A 20,528-nucleotide genomic window follows, 5' to 3' on the forward strand; every position below is an offset into this window, starting at 1 on the left:
AACAAATATATAAAAATTAACAAATTTGCTGATAAGCAAAGTGAATTCAAGTGGACAGACAATTAAATAGAGTCCCAGGGACCACAATTTGAAACAGGGCATACAATGACACAAGTCTCCCTCCTGAGACAATGAATTAAGGACAATGCTTGGCATAGACAGGAATGTGGAGAACTCCTCTACTAACAGCCCTTTCAGAGGTGACTTGGCATTGGGAATGGAAGGAAGGTGCTGTGGAATTAAGCAAAAATAAAGTTAGTTAATATAAATGTAGGAATGGGAAGAAAAGAAAAACTTGGCCAGGTGATAGTACCCAGGTGTTACACTTCACTATCAATATATCATAAAAAACCTCTAACATACATACATAACACCCAAATTGGAGTTCTATGAGTTCAACTTTAACCATTAAACTTCAGACAAACAGAACAGAAGCCCTCTTAACCAACACCATTTAGCAACTTACCGTACTAACCTATGCTCTCCATATCCCTAAAAGATAAAGACTGATATTCATTTCTCATCAAATATTCTAAACTCGAGGACTGGTGAACTCTTCTCTCAGATGCCCAGACAACTCATTTCTAAGAGTTTAACTGAGTGATTATCAAGTATCGTACGTATTCGGTTCCAAACTCATTTATGCCATTGTACTTGTTATTATAATTATCTAATTTAACTAAATTTTAGGCAAACCACTGACATGTGTGGGCAAAAAGAATCTTGGTTTCTGTGAAAATTAACTTGAATATTTTAAAAAGAATTCAAAATAAAAAGCTGCTTAAAAAAACTGTTAAAGTTTGGGTGAGGAGAATATAAAAGAAAGGGGAAGAATGATAAAAACCTTAAAGGATTTTGCACTTAAGATTTTCTTCATGTGTCTAGTCTTTGCTCTCCCACACTGAAAATCATAGATAATGAACTATGGGTACAGTTTTGCAATAAAGACAATTATAAGTACATCCAGTAAAAAAGCCTACAATTGGAAAAAAGGCATTGGCTCTATAGCAAGAGCTTGACAAATTAATGTACATTTATATGGTTTAAATTAAAACAAATTTTTAAGCTATGTTTAATAGTTACGTTTATGCATCAGCTTGGCCAAGTGATGGTGCCCAGGTGTCTGGTCAAGCAACCACTGGCCTAACCATTACTGCAAGGACATTTGTGGCTGCTTAATAAAGCAGAAGACTGGTTTATTAAACCATCAGCCATTTGATCACTACATCAACGAAAGGCGTCTTCCGCAATGAGCGAATTTAATAAGCTGGATTTAATCCAATCAGTTGAAGACTTTTAAGGGAGAAGAGAGAGAGAACCTTCACTTCTTCGGCTAGCCAGCGTCTCCTGAAGAGTTCATCGAACACTTTCAGCAGAGTTGCCAGTTCACTGCCTGCCCTATGGAATTTATCTCGTGCATCCTGACCTATGGAATTTGGACTTGTGCATCCCCACGGTTGCGTGAGACACTTTTATAAAATCTTATATTTACAGATATCTCTTGTTGGTTCTGTTTCCCTGGAAAATGCTAATACAGTAACATATCTTATTATTATTGACTTGAGCAAATTTTTGGTATTAACTCACTATAAGCTTCTATCATAAAATATAAGCTGCTTCTAACAAAGGCAAATTCATCATCTTCTACAACATCTGACCTGCTGCTGGGCATGAATCAAAAGACTTTTTCAAGGTGACATTAATGTAGGCAAGTTTGACACAACGAAGCACCATCTTTCCCTGTGTGTTTTGCTAAGGCACCTAGGGAAATTTAAATCACATTTCTCACAGCTGCAAGGAGAATGTGGTGGTGAATGCCAGCTAGCACTTGCTGTCAATGTCTGGCAGAAGAGAGAGGGCTCTGTGGAGTTACGGCTGACTTCAGAGAATGGACCCTGCCCAGGCCTGAGCAAGGGAGGGTCAGAGCACCCTTCATCTCTTCCTCTCTGCTTCTCCACACATACACACCATCGCCACTCCTTCCACTTCTCTTCACACACCCCTGCCAGATGCTCTTATGTGCAAAAAAGCAAACAGAAGTTTGTTCCTTTTCCCTCCTTCTTAAGCAAAACTATGATATGAGTAAACAATGGAAAGAAATTAATGCTGGCCCAAACTTTTCTATAATTCTGTTTCTGTCTCTTGTCTTTTTTTTTTCTTTTGCAGATTTCATTGAGATATGTTCATTTATCATACATTCCATCCAAAGTAAACAATCAGTATCTCAGTAACTTCAGCTACTGTGCAATCATCATACTCAATTTCAGACTGTTTTCACTGCTCCAAAAAGAAAATTATCAGACAGACACAAAAAAGAAAACCCCAAGCATCCCATATCCCTCATCTCGCCCTATTATTGACCCCTAGTTTGGTGTAGTACACCAGTTACTGCTGATGAAAGAATTTTAAGGTATTACTGCTAACTCTAGTCTGTAGCTTGCAATAGGTATTTTTTCCCCCACATACCACTTGTGCCAGTTGGAATGTATTTTGTCCCCCAAAATGCCATGTTCTTTAATGCCATCTTGTGGGGGCAGATGTATTAGTATTGATTAGGTTGGAACCTATTGATTGTTTCCATGGAGATGTGACTCAATCAACTGTGGGCAAGACCTTTGATTAGATAATTTCCATGGAGGTGTTACAACACCCATTCAGGGTGAGTGTTAATTAAATCACTGGAGCCATATAAAAGAACTGACAAAAAGAAGGAACTCAGAGCAGCTTAGAGACATTCTGAAGATGGCTGTTGAAAGCTGACACTGATGCTGACGCTGACATTTTTGGAGAACGCCATTTTGAAAAGCAACCTGGACGCAAGCAGACGCCAGCCATGTGCCTTCCGAGCTAAAAGAGGTTTTCCGGATGCCAATGGCCTTTCTCCAGTGAAGGTACCCTATTGTTGATGTTTTACCTTGGACACTTTATGGTCTTAAGACTGTAACTTTGTAACCAAATAAACCCTCTTCATAAAAGCCAATCCATTAGCAAACCAGAACACCACTTTACTATGAACTCCGTACCAGTGTGGTACATTTGTACTAGTTCATGCAAGAACTTATTTAAATTTGTAGTATAATCAGGGACATACATGACTCTAAATAACCCCTTTCAAGCAAACTCACCTACAATAGAATACCCTCACCTCCTATCTATTTCCAAACATTTTAAGTTCAATCTCTTTATACATTCTGAACGTATTAGGTAACCGCTCCCTCATTCTCTAGCTTCTATCTCTAGGTATCCTATATTCTACATTTTAAGACTCTGAGTTTATATGTTCTAGTTAGTTCACATTACTGAAATCATACAGGATCTGTCCTTTTTATCTAACTTACTTCATTCAGCATTACGTCCTCCATCCACATTGTTGCAGGCTTCAGAATGTGGCTGGGCCACATCTCACTTGAAACAACCTCATCAAAAAGTTCCACCTGCACCCACAGGGATGGATTGAAAGAACATGGTCTTTTCTGGGGTACACAACAGTTACAAACCAGCACAATGTGCTTTTTACCCATTTGTATTCCTCTTTGGAGAAATATCTATTCATATCTTTTGCCAATTTAATAATTGGGGTGTTTGTCCTCTTAATGTTGAGCTATGGGGGATTTCTCTACATATTCTAGACATCAAACCCTGATCAGATATGTGCTTACCAAATACTCTCTCCCATCGAGCTGGCTGCCTTTCCACCCTTTTGACAAAATCCTCTGAAGCACAGAAGTGTTCACTCTTGAGGAGTTCCCATTTATCTATTTTTTCTTTTGTTGCTTGTGCTTTTCTAAAAAGCTACCTTCTATCAGTAAGTCTTGAAGATGTTTCCCTATATTTTCTTCTGGGAGTTTTATGGTACTAGCCCTTATATCGAGGTCTTTGATTCACTTTGAGTTAATTTTTGTATAGGGTGTGAGGGAGGGGTCCTCTTTCATTCCTATGGATATGGATGGCCAGTTCTCCCAGCAACATTTATTGAAGAGACTATTCTGTCCAAATTCAGTGGATTTGGGGGTCTTGTCAAAAATCAAATGACCATAGATACGAGGGTCTATTTCTGAACTCTCAATTCAAGTCCATTGACCAATAAGTCTATCTTTGTGCCAGTACCATGCTGTTTTGAACACTGAGGCTTTATAATATGCGTTAAAGTCAGGAAATATACGTCCTCCCACTTCATTCTTCTTTATCAGGATGTTTTTAGCTATTCAGACCCTTTCCCTTCCAAATAAATTTGATAAATAATTTTTCCAATTCTACAAAGTAGGTTGTTGAAATTTTGATTGGTATTGTGTTGAATCTGTAGATCAACTTGGGTAGAACTGACATCTTAATGACATTTAGCCTTCTTATCCATGAACACAGAATGTCTTTCCACCAATTTAACTCTTCTTTGATTTCTTTCAGCAATGTTTTGTAGTTTTCTGAGTACCGGTCCTCTGTATCCTTGGTTAAGTTTATTCCTAAGTACTTGATTCTTTTAGTTGCTACTGTGAACAGAATTTTTTCTTAATTGCCTCCTTGGTTAGCTCATTAGTAATGTACAGAAACACTACTGACTTTTATGCATGTATCTTGTATCCTGCCACTTTGCTGAATTTATTAGCTCAAGTAGCTCTGCTGTAGATTTCTTGGGATTTTCCAAATATAGGATCATGTCCTTTGCAAATAATGAAAATTTTACTTCTTCCTTTCTAATTTAGATACTTTTTATTTCCTTTTCTTGCTTAATTGCTTTTGCTAGAACCTCTAGCCCGATGTTGAGTAACAGTGGTGACAGTGGGCATCCTTGTCTTGTTCCTGATCTTAGAGGAAAGGGTTTCAGTCTCTCACCACTGAGTACAATGTTGTGTTGGCTGTGGGTTTTTTCACATATGCTCTTTATCATATTGAGGAAGTTTCCTTTGATTCCTATCTTTTGATTGTTTTTATCAAGAAAGGATGCTGAATTTTATCAAATGCCTTTCCAGTGTCAACTGAGATGATCAAGTGATTTTTTTCCCTTTTGATTTGTTAATGTGTTCTATTGTATTAATTGATTTCTTGTGTTTAAGCACCCTTGCATGCCTGGAATAAACCCCACTTGGTTGATGTATAATTCTTTTAATGCACTGCTGGATTTGATTTGAAAGTATTTTGTTGAGAATTTTTACAACTATATTCATTAGGGAGATTGGCCTGTAGTTTTCCTTTCTTGTCGTATCTTTATCAGGTTTTGGTATAAGAGTGATATTAGCTCCACAGAATGACTAAGGTAGTGTTACTTTCCTTCAATTTTTTGGAAAAGCCTGAGCAGAAATGGTGTTAATTCTTCTTGGCATGTTGATAAAATTCCTCTGTGAAGCCATCTGGCCTTGTGCTTTTTTTTTTGTAGGTAGGTTGTTTTTGTTTGTTTGTTTTTTTATTGAGTTTGTTCACACACCATACAATTATCCAAAAATCCAAAGTGTACAATCAATTGCCCATGGTACCATCATACAGCTGTGCATCCATCACAATTTTTTTTCAATTTTTAGAACATTTTCATTACTCCAGAAAAGAAATAAAGACACACACAAAAAAGGAAAGTCAAATTCTCCCATACCCCTAACAACCCCCCCTCCATTATTGATTCATAGTATTGGTATAGTATATTTGTTATTGTTGATGAAAGAATGTTAAAATAGTACTAACTATAGTAGATAGTTTGCAATAGGTATATTTTTTTCCTATATGCCCCTCTATTATTAACTTCTAGTTATAGTGTCATACATTTGTTCTAGTTCATGAGAGAGATTTCTAATATTTGTACAGTTAATCACAGACATTGTCCACCACAAGATTCACTGCTTTATGAATTCTCATCTTTTAACCTCCAACTTTCCTTCTGGTGACATACGTGACTCTGAGCTTCCTCTTTCCACCACATTCACACACCATTCAGCACTGTTAGTTATTCTCACAATGTGTTACCATCACCTCTGTCCATTTCCAAATGTGTAAGTTCACCCTCGTTGAACATTCTGCTCATAATAAGCAACAGCTCCCCATTCTTTAAGCCTCGTTCTATATCCTTATAACTTACATTTCATGTCTATGAGTTTACATATTATAATTAGTTCATATCAGTGAGACCTGCAATATTTGTCCTTATGTGTCTGTCTTATTTCACTCAATATAGTGCCCTCGAGGTTCCTTCATCAACCCGTTTTTTTAAAAACGGTTTTGTTCACACACCATACATTCCATCCTAAGTAAATAATCGATGGTTCCCTGCATAGTCACGTATTTATGTATTCACCACTATCGCCACTATCTAAATAAAGACATCTCCATTTCTTCCACAAAGGAGGAGGAAGAGTCAAAGAAGGTAGAGAGACAAGAGAAAAAGAAAAATAAGAAACAGAGAAACAAAACGAAACATGAAAGCTAGGAAGCAACAAAACGAAAGATAGCATTAAACTGAAGTAGAATAAAAAGTCAGACAACATCACCAATGCCAAGAGTCCCATACCCTTCCCCTATGTCCCCCCCCCTACCACATGCATTTAGCTTTGGTATATTGCCTATGTCATATTAAAGGAAGCATAATACACTGTTTCTGTTAATCGTAGTCTCTAGTTTGCATTTATTGTATTTTTCCCCCAATCCCACCCCATTTTTAAGACCTTGCAATATTGACATTCATTTGTTCTCCCTCATGTAAAAACATATTTGTACCTTTTATCACAATCGTTGAGTACCCTAAATTTCACTGAGTTATACAGTCCCAATCTTTATCTTTCCTCTTTCCTTCTGGTGTCCCACATGCTCCTAACCTTCCTTTTTCAACCATACTCACAGTCATCTTTGTTCAGTGTACTTACATTGCTGTGCTACTGTCTCCCAAAACTGTGTTCCGAACCTCTCACTCCTGTCTTTTCCTATCTGTCTGTAGTGCTCCCTTTAGTGTTTCCTATAAAGCAGGTATCTTGTTCACAAACTCTGTCATCATCTGTTTGTCAGAGAATATTTTAAGCTCTCCCTCATATTTGAAGGACAATTTTGCCAGATACAGGATTCTTGGTTGGTGGTTTTTCTTTTTCAGTATCTTAAATATATCACACTACTTCCTTCTTGCCTCCATGGTTTCTATGGAGAAATCCGCACATAGTCTTATCAAGCTTCCTTTGTATGTGACGGCTCACTTTTCTCTTGCTGCTTTCCAGATTCTCTCTTTATCTCTATCATTTGATAAGATGATTATTAAGTGTCTTGGCATAGGCCTTTTCAGATCTATTCTGTTTGGAGTATGCTGTGATTCTTGGATCTGTAATTTTATGTCTTTCATTAGGGATGGGATGTTTTCATTGATTATTTCCTCTTATTACTGCTTCTGCCCCTCTTCCCTTCTCTTCTGCTTCTGGGACACCCATGACTTGTACATTCTTGCATTTTGTTTTGTCCTTAAGTTCCTGGAGATGTTGCTCGCACTTTTCCATTCTTTTCCCTATCTGTTCTTTTGTGTGTAGGCTTTCAGGTGCCTTGTTCTCCAGTTCCTGAGTGTTTTCTTCTGCCTCTTGAAATCTGCTATTGTATGTCTCCATTGTGTCTTTCATCTCTTGTGCTGTGTCTTTCACTCCATAGATTCTGTCAGTTGTTTATTCAAACTTTCGATATCAACCTTATGTACGCCCAGTGTTTTCACTATACGCTTCATCTCTTTTGCCATATCTTCCTTAAATTTTTTTAATTGATTCAGTATTAGTTGTTTAAATTCCTGTATCTGTTGAAGTGTAAGTCTGTTCCTCTGACTGGGCCATAACTTCATTTTTCTTAATGTAGATTGTAGTTTTCTGTTGTCTAGGCATCTGGTTTCCTTGGTTACCCCAATCAGGTTTTCCCAGACCAGAACGGGCTCAGGTCTTGGAAGGAGGGAATAGTATCCGGTTTCCCTGAGGGTGTCTTAAGTCACTGTGCTTTTCTGCCCAGCAGATGGCACCTGTCAGCCTGTAGCTCCAGACTAGTGTACGGAGGTGTGGCTTATGCGTGGCTTTTCCCCCCAGGGTCTGGGGTCTAGTTCCGAATGGAAGGCGGGTAGCAGAACTTGGCATCACCTTCTTCCTCTTAGGGAAGATACTCTTCCTCTAGGGAGAGATCATTTACATTTGAATAGTCTCTCTGACTCTGCTATTTCCACCCTTGTCTGGGTCAGAGCACTGGGAACTGAAAATGGCTGAGACTTTCTCCACTGAGCCAAAAAAGGGACAGAAAACCCTCCTTCAGGGTCAGTCTGTGGACCCCCTCACTTTAACCTGTTAGCCAGAGATAGCACCTGGTCCTCTGGGCTTCCCCCACCTCCCAGAGAGATCTTCTGGCTCTCCAAGGTCAGTCGTCACCAAAAGCCTCTGTGTGCTTGTTGGGAATTCATAGTTTGTAGTAAGCAGTCCACGCCTGCTAATTAAAACCCCAGTTGGAGCTCAGCTGAGCTATATTTGCTGGCTCATAGAGTGCTGCTCCCTAGCACCACGAGGCTTTGCGGTTTGGGTGGTGTGGGGCAGGGGCTCCCGGCTTGGATCTGCAGTTTTTACATACAGATTTTATGCTGTGATCTCAGGCATTCCTCCTAATTCCGGTTGGTGTATGATGAGTGGACGGTCACGCTTGTCCCCCCCCCAGTTATCCCAGATTATTTACTAGTTGTTCCTGGTTGTTTATTAGTTGTTTCAGGGGGACTGACTAGCTTCCACTCCTCTCTATGCTGCCATCTTCTTCCGCCCTCTGTAGGTAGGTTTTTAATGAACTGATTGAGTCTCTTTATGTGATTGGTTTGTTGAGGTTTTCTATTTCTCCAAGTCAGTATAGGATGTTAGTGTGCTTCTAAGAAATTGTCCATTTCATCTAAGTTGTCTAATTTGTTGGCATCCAGTTGTACGTGGTAGCCTTATGATCTTTTTTATTTCTTTGGGATCCATGGTAATGATCACCCTCAAATTTTGATTTTATTTGCAGCTTCTCTCTCTTTTTGAATTTGTAACTCTAGCTAAGGGTTTCTCAATCTTGTTGATCTTCTCAAATAACCAACTTTAGATTTTACTGATTCCGTTTTTTTGTTCTCCAATTCATTTATTGCTGCTTTAATTTTTGTTATTTCTTTTCTTCTACCTACTTTGTGGTGAGTTTGCTGCTCTTTCTCTAGTTTCTTCAGTTGGTCAGTTAGGCCTTTGGTTTTAGCTCTTTCTTCCTTCTTAATGTAGGCATTTAGAGCTATAAATTCCCCTCAGCACCACCTTCACTGCATCCCATAAGTTTTGATATGTTGTATGTTCGTTTTTCATTTGTCTACAAATACTTACTGATTTCTCTTGCAGTTTCTTCTTTGACCAACTGACTGTTTAAGAGTGTGTTGTTCAACCTCCATTTGTTTGTGAAAGTACCAGTTCTTCGGTGTTAACAATTTCTAACTTCATTCCATTGTGATTGGAGAAAATGCATTGAGTAATTTCTATCTTTTTAAAATTATTAAGACCTATTCTGTGCCCCAGCATATGATCTACCCTGGAGAATGTTCCATGAGAGCTTAAGAAGAATGTATATCCTGCTGTTTTGGGGATGAAATGATCTATATATATCTATATATTTATCATATTATTTAGGTTCACTATTTCCTATTGATCCTCTGTCTAGCTGTTCCATCTATTAAAGAGAGTGTTATTTTAAAGTCTCCCAGTATTAATGTAGAAACATCTATTGTCCCTTTCAGTTTTGCCAGTGTTTGCCTCATGTACTATGGAGCACCTTGACTGGATGCATAAACATTTATGCTTGTTATTTCTTCTTAAATTACCCCTTTTCTTAATATATAGTGTCCATTCTTGTCTCTTAAAAATCTTTGCATTTAAAGTGAATTGTATCTGATATTAGTATAGCTACTCCTGCTTTTTTTTTTTTTTTGGTTACTGCTTGCATGGAATATCTTTTTCCATCCATTCACTTTCAACCTATATGTATCTTTGGGACTAAAGTCAATCTCCTGTCAACAGCATATAAATGGATATTTTTTTTTATCCCTTCTGCCAATCTGTGTTTTTTGATTGGGGGAGTTTAAGCCATTAACATTCGATGTTATTATTGTAAAAACAGTACTTACCTCAACCATTTTATCCCTTGTCTTTTATTTGTGAGATCTAGTATTTTTCTCTTTTTATCCTTTAAGTTACCCTTACTGACAATTATCATTTCTATACTCTCCTCCAAGTCTCTCTCTCTGTCTTTTTTTTCAGCCAATAGAACTTCCATTAGTATTTCTTTTAGAGGAGGTCTCTTCTTAATAAATTCTCCCAGTAATTGTTTCTCTGTGAAAATTTTAAACTCTCCCTCACTTTTGTAGGAGAGCTTTGCTGGATAAAGAATTCTTGGCTGGCAATTTTTCTTTCAGAAAGTTAAATATATCATACCATTGCCTTCTCACCTTCATGGCACCCAACTAGTGTTCAGTGCTTAGTCTTATGTGGCTTCCTTTGTACATGGTGAATCACTTTTCTCATGTTGCTCCAGGACTCTCTCCTTCTCTTCAGCATTAGACAGTCTGATTAGTATGTGTCTTGGAGTGGGTCTATTTGGATTTATTATATTTGGAGTTCACTGGGCTTCTTTGATTTGCACATTTATGTCTTTTATAAGGGTTGGGAAGTTTTCCCCAATTATCTCCTCAAATAATCTTCCTAGCCCTTTACTCTTCTCTTCTACTTCTGGGACACCAATGATTCTTATATTTGTGCACTTTGTGTTTGTCATCATTTCCTTGAGACCAGAGTCGAATTTTTCCAACCTTTTCACAATTTGTTCTTTTGTGAATGAATTCAGTTGTCTCTTCTTTAGTTCACTTAATCTTTAGTTGTTTCAAATTCTATGTTTCCTCTGACTTTCTAAATTGATCATTTGGCTTGGCCATATCTTCTTGCTTCTTCATGTGATTTGTGATTTTCTGCTGGTTTCTTGGATTTGATTATCTTGATAAAGTTATTCTGAAAGCTGGTTTCCCTCCCTTGTCTAATATTTTGTTTTTGCTTAGGTTTGTGTTGAAGGTCTCCTGTGGCACTTGGTTTGTCTATAATTCCAAGCCAAACCAAAGCCAGGGCCTAACTCAGGGGGTGCTGCCCTTTTCAGAAGTCTGTTGGAGGCCGTTCAGAAAAGCAGCTTGCCAGAATGCACTTTCCCTGTCTTCGCAGCAGATAGCACTCTTGGGCCACCTCTTTCCCCCAACCCCACCTCTCCCCAACTGTGGCAGCCCACTGGGCAGAGTCCAAAACCAGGTGAAAATCCAGTCAAGGCTGCAGGCCGCTGGCTCTGGGAATGAGAGATGGGCACTATGTACAATGGTGAAGACTCCAGCTTGTAGGTGCAATGGCTCTGGTGATTCCTAGACTCCTGTGTGGAAAGACTCTGGGCTGTGGGACTGGAGGTTCGACTTCACCAGCTAGCAGCTGGCACACGAGCTCTTTGCTTTTTGCTGGCCAGCAAGAACTCCTCAGTGGTGGGGGAAGGGTGCTTGGTGTTGCAATGCAGCTCCCCTTCTCCTACTTCCCTGCTAGTTTCTGCAGTGAGTGCCCCGGGCCCATGTAGAAAGGGTTGAGCGGGACCTGGAGTGTCTGTCTTGCAAGCCAATTTTCAGACAGGCTCTGTTCTGTGTTCCCTTCTCCTCTGGAGGGGAGGGCTTCCCAGATTCCCCCAAGCCTGGTGTCTGCAGTGGACTGCCTCAGGGATGGGGGCGGGGGTGGTAAGCACTAGCACTGCAGCAGGGTCTCTACATGTGGATAAAATGAGTCTACTGGCTCCCAGATTCCTGCACGGGGATGCTAGGCTGCAGGACTGAGAGGACTGCTTCCCCACTTCTCCGAAGCAGGGGTGTGCCGCTTTTCGGCTGCCTGATCGGACAGTTGCACAGCGGCAAACCTTGGGGGTGGTCACGATTGAGTACACTCACCCAATTTCTCAGTCCAAGTTTTTCTGCTTTTCCATCCAGGTCTTCCTTACATAATGCAAGGTCCTTCCCTGGTCATTCAGACTCTGGAACTGCTGCTTTGGTCACTTCCTGCCTGTTCTCAAGCTGCTTTACGGTGCAGGAGTGAGTTCTGCCTGTTCTATTCTGCCTCTTGTCTTATTTATCCTCTCCCTTGTGAGCAAGTTCCTCAGGAGCAGAGAGAAGCACAGCAAAGTCCTCTTATGCAAAGGCAGTTTCCTAAGCCCAAATGGGAACGCTGTTTCCCAGCCCCGACTAGATAAAGACATTGAGTCTCCATGTACAACTGACTTAATTCCTTTGCTGGATGAGGTAAGAGGGCCCTCACAGATTTATTTCCAGTCTAACATGGGAAAGTAGAATGGGTGGATCATGAAAGGGAATTTTAAGGGAAACTAATTTAAAATTTAAAATAAAACAAAATTGGCTATTATATCAACCAATCTTGGTCAGAAGAGTTTATATTCATTTATCACCTTTACACATAAATGAAAATGAGAAGTAAATTTTGTACTAAGACTAATTGAGCCTATACTCAGCAGTAATGACTACACACTAGAGGCTTCCATATACCTTGGAGGGCACGTTTCCATGATACTTAGGAGTGAGATAACCTTTCTCCACAGCAACCATTTCACAGGAAAACATTCAGTCTTAGTAATAATTTACTTGTAGTATTAAATCCTTGGGTAGCGTGCTATTTTCTTTTTCTGCTTTCTCCATATGCCTGTATATCTACTCAAACTCCATACATGATAAAACATCTCTATTTTGTAAGGGGAACCGGTCCCAATTATTTATTTACTTTTGGAGAACAGGGTGAGCAGGGGAGGAAATCAGGACTTTTTTGGTGAGAAGAGAGTTGGTTTCTTTATCTGCACCAGGGGCCGTTAATGAACAAGGACCCTCCCCATGCACCAATCGTCCCTTTGGAAGCTGGCGCATCACACTCCTCGGGGGGCCTCACCTGCTAGAGTTGTGGGAAGACTTCAGGTACTTGGCAGAGATAATATTTAGGGAGAGGATGGCATCAATTGCAGCTTCATCCACCTCAGCCTTATTCCTAATCCGGCCTAAAAGAATGGATAAAGAAATCAGAACAGGGGCATATTTGAAAACCAAAAAAAAAATTAAATCCATAAATTCATTAAGGCAACAAAAGACTATTAAATTTTCATGGACCTCAGGTGTTAGAAGGATCAGGTGGTTAATCAGAGGGTCCTCCATTTTTCTCCATATTCTCTCTCCTTTACTTCCCACATTTAACCAATTATGAAACCTTATGGATTCTTTGTTCTAACAGTTTCTGCTTTTATTTCCATTATCACTGTCTGGCCCATTTCACTTCCAATCTGGAATAATGCAATAGCCATTAACTGGTCTTTCTGCCATTCACTTCGCCCCCATTCCAATGCATCCTGCACTCATCTTATGTAAATGACTCAACCACTGATTCCATCAGACTGTGTGTTGCTCAAAATCCTAGAACTCTGTTTCTAAACTAACACCAGGAGATGCAGCATTCCACAGAGGTTGAGAGCAAAGTTTCTGGGGCTGGACTTGCTGGGTCAAAATCTTCAATAACAAATCTAATACTTTTAACGATTGTATTTCAATATTATTAGTTTCCTTTCTAATCTTAGTACTTTATTCTCTACATTTAAGAAAATAATTCTCAGAAGGGGTATATAGGCTTCACCACTGCCAACAAGGTACATAGCACAGAAAAAAGTTAAGAACCCCTAAAAAAAAGCTTATACTGTTCAGCCATTTTCTCTCTCACTACATCTTAATTTAATTTTTCCACTCTGGACATGGGTTTATAGTTATATGCATGTTAGAAATATTCCTGACTCTTTTACTCAGAATGTTTATGTGTCTGGAAAACAAAAAACTAAAATATACAAAGTCTCTAATTCTCCTAAATCCATTCAAATCCTTTTTCACAAAGCGCAAGCAGTCCTCCTCAATCTTTTTTTTTTTTTTGGTAACTCTCTTAGCACAGGTCTTTTTCATCTGTTCTCGTTTGGTACTTAATCATTTGGTATGAAGTCATCAAATTGCTTCGTACATATACACCACCTCCCCAACAAAACTGCAACTTCACCATGAACAGGGACTTCTTTCATGATGCCGTCTCACAGCCTCTATCACAGAACCATACACGTGGGGACTAAGTAAAATAATAGTTGGTTGAATAATACAGCTAATAATGATGGGAGCTGTTTCAAGTCCAAGGCCTCCACGTTCTCCATCGCAGTCTTCCACACATTCCTGGCAGTCCAGAGAGAGAACAAGGACATCTCTAAAAAGCCTGGCTCCTCCCCCAGCCGATGGAATGTACTCACCGACCACCAGCTCACGGACATCTTTCCAATGAAGCTCACTCCCCTTCTCATGGATAATCGTCACTGTGATCCTTCGCTGGATGCCCTGGGTAATGGAGCAGGGTTGCAGTTTAGCTGGAGCAATCTACTATTTCCTTTTTTGTGTTGTTTTCTGGCTTTTATGGTATGAGGATTGGGGGTGAGGCAGGAAGGAAAGGAATGGAATAGAGTGGGCAGATGCTGACCACATGCCATTATTCTAAGCAAAGGGAAATGGGCCCCAGCTCCAATGCTCACCTGAGTCACAAGCATTTTTGTGTGCTGACTGAATATACTTTTGATTTAACAAAGGAGGGGTCTATATTTCATAACCAAATATTTAGTCCATTGAAACCTTCCTCCTCTACCCCCATTAAGAAAGCATGGAGTTTCCCAACATCAAATGACACGGGAGCTGCCCCAAATTATAGTAATTGAATGAAACAAACTATTTCAAAAAAACTCTTTTAAAACATTTTAATATATAAAAATAAAGATCTGAGAGAAACAAAAAACAAACATACAAAAAAAAAGAAACAAAGGGAAAAAAGGACAGGACAACAGGATAATGCCCCTCCTCTTCCCCACCTTTGAAACAGAGATAAAAAGCAGAGAGAACAGTAAGAGAAACAGAAAGAGTGACATTTGTTATTCTAAACTCTTTTTGGTGTTCCCTCCGAGCCCCTCATTAGCACCTGGTGAAGCAAAAACGTTCCCTGGCAAGGTAAGCCTGCTGTATGGTCAACCACAGCTGGGATATACCTATAAAGATAGGAAATACAAAAGAAAGACGTGAGATGGAATCCTTACTAAGTCCCACTTCACCTGCAAGGTCTTCCCTGGTTGCTAAAGCCCCTCATGATCTTTCTTTTTCTAAACTCTGAGTCTATGTCTTCCTTACTCACTTTGGCATTTAATCATCCAGTCATTTACATTTACTAAACCTTTTGACATATCTATGTTTCATTATCCTCACTAAACTGAAGTACTCAAGGACAGTAACATTTTTGGCTTCATCCCAGACCCCTGCATAACAAGTGTTCAATAAATAATGTATAACTGCAATTGACAGGATATAAGAAACAGGGATAATTTCAGACTCTTGACACTTTTTAAAGAATCCAGAAAGCAATTAACTCCGTAGAAGCAATTACTGTAACTATCTATCCCTCATAATGCAAGTTATAATCACATCATAGATTTGTCTATGGAAAGTCAAATTCCTTAAAGCAAAGCAACTACACACAGGACTGATGCAGTGTCCTCTGTGGCAGGAACTCACGTTTCATGGCAATTATCGTGATGGCGGTACTCAGGATTATAAATACAGAGGATCATTAGGATAATATTTATTCCCCACCCTTTACATTAACTGATAAAGGCCCTTGCCTGTTTCAGGAGTAGGATCTCTTTTCACTTGATGTTTTCCAAAAGCACATTAGAGATAACTATAAACACTAGATTCATCACTTACTCTACTACAGCTCATACAGATAAAGTAAGTAGATGTTCATCATTTAAATCTAGGACAGTAGTTCATAACTGAGCATGATTTTGCCCCCAGAGGACATGTGGCAATGTCTGAAGATATTTTGGGGGGAGATGCTATTGGCGTCTCATGGGTAGAGGCCAGGGATGCTGTTAAACATCCTACAATGCACAGTACAGGCCCCACAAAAGAGAATTATCTGGCACAAAATAGTGCCCAGGTTTGAGAAACCCTGATCTACAGAAACATTCTGTTCCCTTATTGAGATAAAGTCTTGACCACTTGACCACCAGCGCTTCTGACTCCACTTGTAACAGCTCTGCTGTTCATAAAAACCCACTATGTAAGTTATCTTCCTACAGAACAAAGTGTCAGTTTTCAAAATCTTACCATTGCTAATAAGAAGGCAAATTATACTGGATGGTCAGTTCTCAGACAAACATGTGTCCCAAGGAATAATACCAAAACCACTAAAACTCAATTTAAAACTGGACTTTGATACTGATAATGGCTCATCACCCTGAATACAAGAAGATTCAAAATGACATTTCTTAATTTTGAAACCCTTCACCTTATTTAAAAAGTAGAAAGTTGGACTTACTCTCCTGTAGGCTCCAGTTCACTGATCTCAAACCAAACCAGAAGGTCGTACTTGCTCATGCTCTGGCCAAGGCTGGTTTGGCTCATGGTGTTTAACTTGGTGGCTGGAACTTTTTTAAAAAATTAGAGAAGGTCAAAATCTGCCTCAGTTCTACTCAGCAAAAGCACGTACTTCTCTAACATTAGTCTTCAAGGACACAGGTGGGAAAGGCAGCAAGAGTGAGGGGATATTATCAGATAGAGAGGGCCCAGAGAGATTGTTACCAACCACATTAGTAACTCTAAATTCAGAGAACAAGGAAAATGTAAAGTCAGTATCTTTGTTCCTCTCAAGAAACTGTCTCCAAAGGTAAGAAGACAAGTTCAGTGCAAAATGGATTATTCACAAAGCAGTTAAAACCTTCCCATTCTAGAATCGCACATTTTGTGGCATGCAGAGCATCCCCAAGAGGCAAGGCTTGCAAAGCACCTGAGACAGTGCCTCACATTATGCATGGCCTAAATAAAAGCTAGGGTGGTGCAGTGAAGACCATCCCCCAAACCAGTGCTTTCCAAATATGCCTGCACCTAAGAGTCACCTGGGGTTCTTAAAGACTGCCAAGCCCAGGCCACACCCCAGACCAACTAAATCACAACCTTGCAGGCATCAGTGATTGCTGAAACTTCAGTGTGCAGCCAAGTTTGTGACCCACTGTTCTAACATGCTTATAAAAACAGGATTCTATAAATGATTTCATACTACACATTTGTAAAATTTCATATTCTTAATTGTACTGATGAAATTGATTTCAGATTCCACATGGTAGTCATTTGGAAACACTACATAGGAATGTTTAAATCTGGCAGCACAAAGAGGGCTCTCTATTCAGAATCTGTGAGTACTGGAGTGCGAGTCCAATGACTTGGATCTAACTATTGCTTAACCACTAACTACCTATGTGCCTTTGAATTAAATCACTTAACCTCCGTAACTGTTTCCTATCTATAAAATGTGGATGATAGATAGTATTTAGCTTGTTATCTCAAACTGTATTATGAAGCACCACTGACATGAAGGATATAAAGTAGAGGCTTGATGAATTACATTGCACTATTCAAGTGTATAGTTTGTATGATTTGCCCCAGGAATGCCACATGAGTTAGTGATATCAATCAAGAACAAAATATATTGATTCTGGCAGTCATCCAAGTCAGAAAGCAAAACAAAAAGTATTGAAAAAAACCATTCACAAGTAAAAATCTTTTAAAAACAATACTGTTGCAAAGAATCTAAAAAAACAAATATTGGAGCCCTCATCCCTAGGGGTGATGTCAGAGGCACAAGTAGAGAAGGTGCTTACTAAAATCTCTCTGAAAGAAATGTGATATGGTCTTGATGATGTGCTGAACTCTGTATTCAGCTTCTAGTAGCAAAGAGAAACATTGTGTTTTATCCACAGAGAGAGCCAAGCTTTAGGGCAAGCACCTGAGAATGGTTCTACATCTAAGGCAGAGCTAAATCTAGCTACTAACCATCTCGTTTAGGTACCCTCTCGCTCTGGCAGCTGGGAACTGGCAGAAAGAGAAAAGGTGGCCACGGGTCAGCCCCATCCTGGAAGGTGGCAACAGCCGAGGATGCAAGCATGTTGGCATGCTCAGAAAATGTGTCCAACACGTGCACATTCACATAGCCAGACACGAGAAACCGAATCAGCTCAATCTTTCTCTCATGGTCTGAAAACAGGATGGAGATGAGGAGTAAAGAGGACAGAGAGTGAGCACAAGGTGGGATGGGAATTTGGTGAGTGGGCAATGAGGAAATAGGACGAAAATAAACAGAAAAAAAAAAAAAAAACCAAAACAAGATAATTGAACATGCAGAATAAATCTAGTATGCAAAGAAATGTTCAGTCACCTGACAGTAATGGGGACATTACAAAGCAGAGAAATTTAGGAACAGGGAAATTATCAAAAATCTGCTCCAGGTTTAAGAAGCATGTACGAGACCAGAGAATTGGCAGGGATAGAGCCCTATTGTTTATTACTCCATATTTAAGTCAGGAACTAAGAATTCTAATCAGAGCTGCTAAGGATACACTGAAGGGAAGCAGACACGTGAGCATGATTTTATCTGAAAAGTTACTCAGAAGAAGAGGGAGATGCACTCCAAGGTCATCATGCAGCAAACTGGCTCCTGCTCACCTGGTTTGGAGAGCGGCATGGGTGGGGGGAAGAAGCGTCGTGACGGCTGAGGCGGACTGCGGAGAAAGGAAGACAGACTTCCTACAGACTCAAAATAGTCTGGTGTTGATAGGAATGGCATGTTAAACTCCCTTTAGAAACAGACCTTTTGCATTTTCAATGCTGGCATAACATATCAGACATAATTCCACACAGTGAAAATGAGGCTAAAACATTTTAAAAGTACCCCTGGAAATTTTAGCTAAGAAATGAAATAAAATTTTTGTGTTAACACCAACCCTCTGCCATCATCAATAAGTCCCCGTCATTACTATCCTCAGCAATTTTGATGACTCCCTTTAGAGGCTATGCTTCATAAAGTTCTGGATCATTAGGAACAATTATAGATAATTTTCATGATACATCTCTGTTACCTCAACTTTCTATCCATATTCAAGGTAAAGTCTCTTCCTACAAAAAAGATAGTGTTTAGGGTCACCTGGGTACAACTCCACTTGCTCTACCAAAAATTAGTGACTAGGGGCTAGAAAAAAGGTGATGACGTTTTCAAAGAGGAAACATAGGGCAATATATAAAATTGTTATCTAGTTATCAGAGTCCCTCAAAAGATTTCTTCCTTCCCACAGATGCAGAACTAAAAAAACAAAACAACAACCCAAATCTTTGCTCATTTGATCCAAACCTGTTAAGCTCCTGTCCCTGCAGGTGGAAAGGGTGCTGCTGATAATGCCCAAAGACTTCAAATACGACAGGCTTAGTTTTGATGTATTCCACAAAGGATTCAGTGACTTCCACTGCAATCTAATAAGGAATAAAGTCAAGCAAGATGAGGGAAAGATTTATTATAAGAAACTACTTATTTTGTGGCATTAGAACTTCATCACTTTTGAGTACGCAGTATGTGCGAGGTATTATACTAGCCAGGCCTCCCATACCAAGATAGGGGCAACCCTCTGGTTTTTATTCTTGAGTAACTTGACCAATCTTCTGGCATTCAAGACCCTCCCACAAACTGCCCCAGTTGACCTCTGCCCACCCACCCCTCAAATGCTGCCCTTCACTCTTATTGCCAGGCACAATCAAATGTGCCGGCTTCTTCTTTCACCAGCTCCTTCCTCCGTCGTGCCTGAGGACTGGCCCAGGCTACAGCCCTTTCTGACTTTATTGACTATACATTTAGTTAGCAAGAGAATGAGATGGTTTCATGTACTGGTGAAGATCATGGACAAAACAGTCAGATTTCTCTGGAAATCCCATCCCTGCAGGCCCTTCTTAGCTTTGTAATCTTGGTGACTGAGTTTAACTGCCCTGTGCCTCGGTTATCTCAACTGCATGATGAAGATTATTATAGCTTAGGTGGTGTAATGATGAGGATTAAATGAATTAAGACACCAAAAGCACTCGGAATGGTGAACAACACAAAATCAGCTCTCAATGAATGGTAGCTATTGTGATGAGGATGGGAACTTTTGAATATAGTTTGATACAACTTCCTATAAGAGGGAGGACTGTTTTGTTATTCCATGTATGAGAGTTGTAAAAGGTATTAATGGGTTAATTATAGTATCAGCTGCACTCAGAACTCTGAATCTTAATTTACCTACAAAAGATACTCAATATTTTCTATATTATTTGCGACTGAAGATGAAATTATCTTGGAGTTTAAAGGACAGTATATTAACTTTAACAAGACATATTAAACAGACTTATTTTTCCAGGGAGCAAACAATAAAAACAACTCACTACATTCAAATGGATGGAAGATTTATTGGCAGCTCAGCCCCTACACTATCCACAAGGCCTGCTGTAACTCAGATAAGCAAGCAGGCCGCCCGGTCCACCGGGAGTTGCCGCACTGCTCTGGCCTCTCTTCTATTATCTGTTCTCCCCACTGAGCTTCCCAGGCACAGGAGCA

At 39.6% G+C, this 20,528-nt stretch overlaps 1 protein-coding gene across 9 annotated transcripts in view; it reads right to left on the bottom strand.

The window, feature by feature from the left end:
* Window positions 1–20,528, bottom strand: part of KIF1B (kinesin family member 1B) — a 186,250-nt gene that overhangs the window by 16,782 nt on the left and 148,940 nt on the right. For all 9 annotated transcript variants that reach the window (XM_037828553.1, XM_037828556.1, XM_037828555.1 and 6 more), the window contains 6 exons: window positions 19,296–19,414; window positions 18,614–18,669; window positions 16,434–16,542; window positions 15,039–15,105; window positions 14,326–14,410; window positions 12,945–13,050 (listed from right to left, as the gene is read on the bottom strand). In XM_037828553.1, the coding sequence (XP_037684481.1) occupies window positions 12,945–13,050; window positions 14,326–14,410; window positions 15,039–15,105; window positions 16,434–16,542; window positions 18,614–18,669; window positions 19,296–19,414 (542 nt within the window). The remainder of the gene's footprint in view (window positions 1–12,944; window positions 13,051–14,325; window positions 14,411–15,038; window positions 15,106–16,433; window positions 16,543–18,613; window positions 18,670–19,295; window positions 19,415–20,528) is intronic.

This window comes from Choloepus didactylus, chromosome 2 (genome assembly GCF_015220235.1).
Source record: "Choloepus didactylus isolate mChoDid1 chromosome 2, mChoDid1.pri, whole genome shotgun sequence".
NCBI classification, from domain to species: domain Eukaryota; kingdom Metazoa; phylum Chordata; class Mammalia; order Pilosa; family Megalonychidae; genus Choloepus; species Choloepus didactylus.